The sequence below is a fragment of the Gorilla gorilla genome, chromosome 6 (assembly GCF_029281585.2).
Source record: "Gorilla gorilla gorilla isolate KB3781 chromosome 6, NHGRI_mGorGor1-v2.1_pri, whole genome shotgun sequence".
Taxonomy (NCBI): Eukaryota; Metazoa; Chordata; class Mammalia; order Primates; family Hominidae; genus Gorilla; species Gorilla gorilla.
In genome coordinates, this window is record NC_073230.2 from 73726891 (window position 1) to 73732890 (window position 6000).

A 6000-nucleotide genomic window follows, 5' to 3' on the forward strand; every position below is an offset into this window, starting at 1 on the left:
ACTGGAGATTTCATAACACCTCTAAATGTTACCACAATATTTTTTAAACTGGTAAAAAAAAAAATGACTTCAGTTGCATACAAAAATTTGTCCTCATTATATCTACCCTATACATCTTATTGATGTTGATAATTATATCTTTTTATGTTTTATGATTATTTTTATGCTTATATCTTTGAAATTTTAAAGAATAACTAAAAATGTTTTCTACATGATCACAATAATACCACAGATTTTTATTTTTTGTATATGCATATGTTTTTCAGAAAGTTATATATTTTCATATGATTATGTATTTTTTCATCATGTTATTTTAAGTGGCAGGACCTCTTTTCAGCATTTTATTTAGGGCACATGCAGTGCTTATATGCTTTTCCAGCATTTGTTTATTCTGGAAGATCTTTATTTTTTCTTTATTTTGTAGTATATTTTTGCTGCATTTATTATTCTCACCATGAAGATTTTTTTTCAGCACTTTGACCATTGTACACAGTTCTTTTCTGACCTGCAAGCTTTCTATTGTCAAATGTGTCAGAGGACTATGCTTATAAATAATACCTCACTTTTATCTTACAGCTCCCAAGATTGTCTTCTGGCTAGTGACTTTTGAAACTTTGTTTAAATATGTGTTATGGATCTTTTTGTGTATATCCTAGTTTGTTTAGCTTCTTCATTTCTTACATTATTTTTTTCTTCTAAATTTTTTCAGTTATTCTTTTTTAATTCCATGATTGTTTTGTTTTTATTATTCCAAGCCTATTGTTGATATTCTTATTTTTCTAATTTTATTTAGGTGTCTGGTTTTCCATTTTTCTCACTGAGCATAATATGGATTATCTTATGTTTTTAAAATTAATATATGCCTCTTTATTTTTGTAGTTGCTTTTTCAAAATTTTTGATTTTTTTGATTAGACCATGTTGTCTTCATGTTTTGTATACATTGTAATCTTTGGTTGAGATTTAAACATTAACATAAAACTACCTTTCACGATCTTTATAATGCAGCTCTTTCCTGGCATAGCCTGAAACCAATTTTCTTTCTTGGCTAGAGATTCACAGAGTCTCTCAAACATGTTCTCAGGATGTGTCTTGTCTGCAATTTTGTATTTATTTTTCCATTAAAAGACTTCTCCATGTTTCTTCTTACTAGTAGGTAGCTACTTTCCACACCTATTTTCTATCCATGTACTACAGTCTTTCTGCTGTTGTAACATTCACCTTTGATCTCAAAAGACTTAAAGGTGTCATTTCAAAGCATACTACCATTTGATTCAGCACTTTCTATCGTGGAAGACAGAAAGGCCCCCATAAGCCAAAAGTAAAGATATAGGTGCCAGTATTTTTCTGGTCTTTTGTAATAAAAGCCAGTTTACTCCTAAAGACACCATGTTCTTCTATTGGGGATGAAGAAGGGCTGTGTTGGGTAAATGTATCAGACTTTTCTTTTCTGTCTATATGGCTCTTGGTATTGTGCCCACCTGGTGCACACACTTTATTTATAAACTTCCAGCAAAGGTATTTTGATCACTATGTTTTTGTTACATTTATACACCTATGAAGGAATTATGGCCTGTGGTAATTTGATATGCCATTTTGCTAAAGTACCTTGTATAATTTTATATATTCGATTTGTAAAGTATATTTATCTGGGTGTAGTAAGTGAAGTAACTTGTGATTTTTATGTCTTTCAGTTATGTGTTCTCATTTCACCCAAGACCTTCCGCCAGAGCTAGGCATAAAAGATTCACTCCAAAAATTAATACCAAGAAGATATGGAAAATGTGGACATGACAATTTACAAGTAAAAAAACATAAAAGCATGGGTGAGTGTGAGGTGCAAAAAGGAGGTTGTAATGAAGTTAACCAATGTTTGTCAACTACCCAAAACAAAATATTTCAGACTCATAAATGTGTCAAAGTCTTCGGTAAATTTTCAAATTCCAATAGACGTAAGACAAGACATACTGGAAAGAAACATTTCAAATGTAAAAAATATGGCAAATCATTTTTCATGGTTTCACAACTAAATCAACATCAGATAATTCATACTAGGGAGAATTCCTTCCAATGTGAAGAATGCGGCAAACCCTTCAACTGCTCTTCAACCCTTTCTAAACATAAAAGAATTCATACTGGAGAGAAACCCTACAGATGTGAGGAATGTGGCAAAGCTTTTACCTGGTCCTCAACCCTTACTAAACATAGGAGAATTCATACTGGAGAAAAACCCTACACATGTGAAGAATGTGGCCAAGCCTTTAGCCGCTCCTCAACACTTGCTAACCACAAGAGAATTCACACTGGAGAGAAACCCTACAAATGTGAAGAATGTGGAAAAGCCTTTAGCGTATCCTCATCCCTCACTTACCACAAGAGAATTCATACTGGAGAGAGACCCTACACATGTGAAGAATGTGGCAAAGCCTTTAACTGCTCCTCAACCCTTAAGAAACATAAGATAATTCATACTGGAGAGAAACCCTACAAATGTAAAGAATGTGGGAAAGCCTTTGCCTTCTCCTCAACTCTTAATACTCATAAGAGGATTCATACTGGAGAGGAACCCTACAAATGTGAAGAATGTGACAAAGCTTTTAAGTGGTCCTCAAGTCTTGCTAATCATAAGAGTATGCATACTGGAGAGAAACCCTACAAATGTGAATAATGTGATAAAGTCCAGCCTTCAGACCTTATAATACATAAAATAATTTATACTTGAAAAAATCACTACAAGTGTAAAGAATGTGGCCAAGCCTTTAACCAGTTCCAAACCTTTATTGTACATAAGAGAATTCATATTGAACAAAAGTCTTATAAATGTAAAAAAAAGTAACACAGCCTTTAACCAGCCCTCAAACCTTAAGGAACCTAAGAGAATTTATTTGAGAAAAAAAATTTTTTTGAGATGAAGTCTCACTTTGTCACCCAGGCTGGAGTGCAGTGGCATGATCTCAGCTCACTGCAACCTCTGCCTCTTGGGTTCAAGCAATTCTCCTGCCTCAGCCTCCTGAGTAGCTGGGATTACAGGTGCATGCAACCACACTGGCTGATTTTGTATTTTTAGTAGAGATGGGGTTTCACCATGTTGGCCAGGCTGGTCTTGAACTCCTGACTTCAAGTGATCTAACTGCCTCTCAGCCTCCCAAAGCCTAAAAGAGTTTATATTAGAGAGACTCTACGAAGGTAAAAAATGTGACAAAGCCTTTAAGCACATCTCAGGCCTTACACAATATCGGATAATTCATTTTAGAGAGAAACCCTACAAAAACAAAAATGTGGTTAAAAGCTTTAGCTTTTAACTAGTCTTGAACCCTTATTCTACATTAAGAAAATTAATACTGAAAAGAAACCCTACAATAAGGAATATGGAAATGTCTTTAAAAAGTCCTCAAACTTTTTGTTTGAATAAATGTAAGATAATTGATATTGGAGACAACCCCTGCAATTGTAAAAAAAAACAAAAATGTGGCAAAGCCTTTAACTGGTTCTCCATCCTTATTAATTAAAAAATTTTATGCTGGAGAGATACTCTACATACATAAAAAATGTAACACAGCATTTAACCACACCTCAAACTTTCTAACAAAGAGAAATCATCCTGGTGAGAAACTCCAGAAATGTGTTAAATGTGGCAAGGCCTTTAAATGGTAGCCACACATTAGGGTAGGTAAGATAATTTATACTGAAGAAAACTCCTACAAAAATGAAAAATGTGGCAAAACTTTTAACAAATTGTCACACCTTATGGCACAAGAAAGCATTTATAACCAGAAAAAAAATTGTACAAAGAATGTGAAAAGCCATTAATATCTGTTCACATCTTACTCAATATCAGAAAGTTTATACTTAATAAAAGCATTATAAGCCAGGTGTGTTGGCTCATGACTGTAATCCCAGCACTTTGGGAGGCCAAGGCAGGTGGATCATGAGGTCCAGAGTTCAAGACCATCCTGGCCAACATGGTGAAACCCCATCTCTACTAAAAATAGAAAAATTAGCCAGGCATGGTGGCATGCACCTGTAATCCCAGCTACTTAGGAAGCTGGGGCAGGAGAATTACTTGAACCCAGGGGGCGGAGGTTGCGGTGAGCCGAGACTGGGCCACTGTACTCCAGCCTGGGCAACAGAGCAAGACTCCATCTCAAAAAAAAAGTATTATACATGTGATTACTGTAAAAAGACCTTCAGAAAATATAGGCCTTTAAAGTAAAGACTGTTTATTCTGAAGACAAACATTTCAAACATAAAGAGGATTGTAGTACCTTTACTGGTAATATAGATTTTATTGTACACATTTTATATTAAAGGAAAAACCTGAAGCAGATGCTTAAACTTTGGTGAATGTCAGAGAATTTATATTTGAGAGAAAGCCTGAAAATGTAATGAATGTGAAAGAACATTTGTTCAAAAACTACAGCTTAGAAAACACCAGTTTCTACTAAAAAATATTTTTGCAGATGTAGCAGATGGGGAAAATATATTTAATCAAAAATTAAGTATATATAAACATTTGAGAATTCACAGTAGAAAGAATGAAGGCACTGAAACTTCAGCCATTACACTAAATCAGGGTGCTAGTTATAAAAATGATCCAAAGCTAACATTATATACATTTTAACGAAGTAGTTTTTTTTGGAGACATAATTACATCCGAGGTATGCTTCTTTTTCTGTAAAAAAATATACATTTTCTGAAAAGCAAATAATAATGTAACCCAAGTCTCGAGTTACCTCATATTGATTCTTTCTTCCCATTGTTTGTGAAAGTATTTGATGAATTGTTGCATCAGAGATATGAGAGATTATTTCTTATAGGTGTCCATTATTCATGAACTTTCCTATAAAAGAGTAAGGACATTAGGTTGTAACATGCATAATGAAAAATTTAAATGGAGAGGCTCTTTGTGGTTGACTTATAAAATTGTTTTAGTGATGTATAAGGTGGGTGTTCACAGTAATATTCTGAATTCTAGTGAGAGGAAAACCTTTCAATGTTAGTAATAAATTATTTTATCAATTGTACCTTTGTGTAATAAAATGCAATAAATTTAAAATTTTTTAAAGATTATGTATGAACTTAATTTTTTCATTAAACAAAATTGTTTTTAATGTGTTAAGACTTGTGCTTTGAAAGAAGTGTTAATTTGCTATCAATTTTAACGTGTCCCATCTTACTTAAGGTTCTAGGTTGAAGATGGCAACAATATAGTATTTGTTAATGTAGGGGAATGACATGTCTAGTAATCTCTTTTTTGCCAGTGTGTGTTTGTTTGTTTTGAGACAGAGTCTTGCTCTGTCACCCAGGCTGGAGTGCAGTGGCGCAATCTCGGCTCACTGCAACCTCCACATCCTGGGTCCAAGCGATTCTCCTGCCTCAGTCTCCCAAGTAGCTGGAACTACAGGCACATGCCACCACATCTGGCTAATTTTTGTATTTTTAGTAGAGATGGGGTTTCACCATGTTGGCCAGGCTAGTCTCGAACTCCTGACCTCGGGTGATCCACTTGCCTCGGCATCCCAAAATGCTGGGATACACGTGTGAGCCACCATGCCTTGCCTGCCAGCGGTTTTAAACTGCAAATAAGTTGAAGAATTTTGTTCCCTTAGGTCAAATTTGTATTCTTTTTTATCTTATTTAAAATTTTTTTAACTTTTGTGGGTAGATAGTGTGCATACACACTTATGGCATGTATGAGATATTTTAACACAGACATACAATATTTAATTATAACAGCAGAGTAAATGAGGTATTCATCACCTCGAGCATGTATTTATCCTTTGTATTACAAACAATCAACTTTTAGTTATCTCAGTATGTGCAATTGAATTATTAACCATAGGGTCATTTTGTGATCATAAAAATTACATGAGTATAATTAATATCCATACATTTCTGAGTTGATTTTTTTAATTTGTTTTATATATTTTTTTACATGTGACCTCTCTGCTGACAAACAAAAACAGACTTTTAGTTTTTATTTACATAGAGTTATATATACA

At 33.9% G+C, this 6000-nt stretch overlaps 1 protein-coding gene across 1 annotated transcript in view; it reads left to right on the forward strand.

The window, feature by feature from the left end:
- ZNF679 (zinc finger protein 679) overlaps window positions 1-2728 on the forward strand; it is a 38127-nt gene extending 35399 nt beyond the window's left edge. Inside the window, exon 5 of the mRNA XM_019030791.2 lies at window positions 1693-2728. Within this exon, the coding sequence (XP_018886336.2) occupies window positions 1693-2666 (974 nt within the window). The 3' untranslated portion in view covers window positions 2667-2728. The remainder of the gene's footprint in view (window positions 1-1692) is intronic.
- Window positions 2729-6000: the final 3272 nt, after the last annotated feature.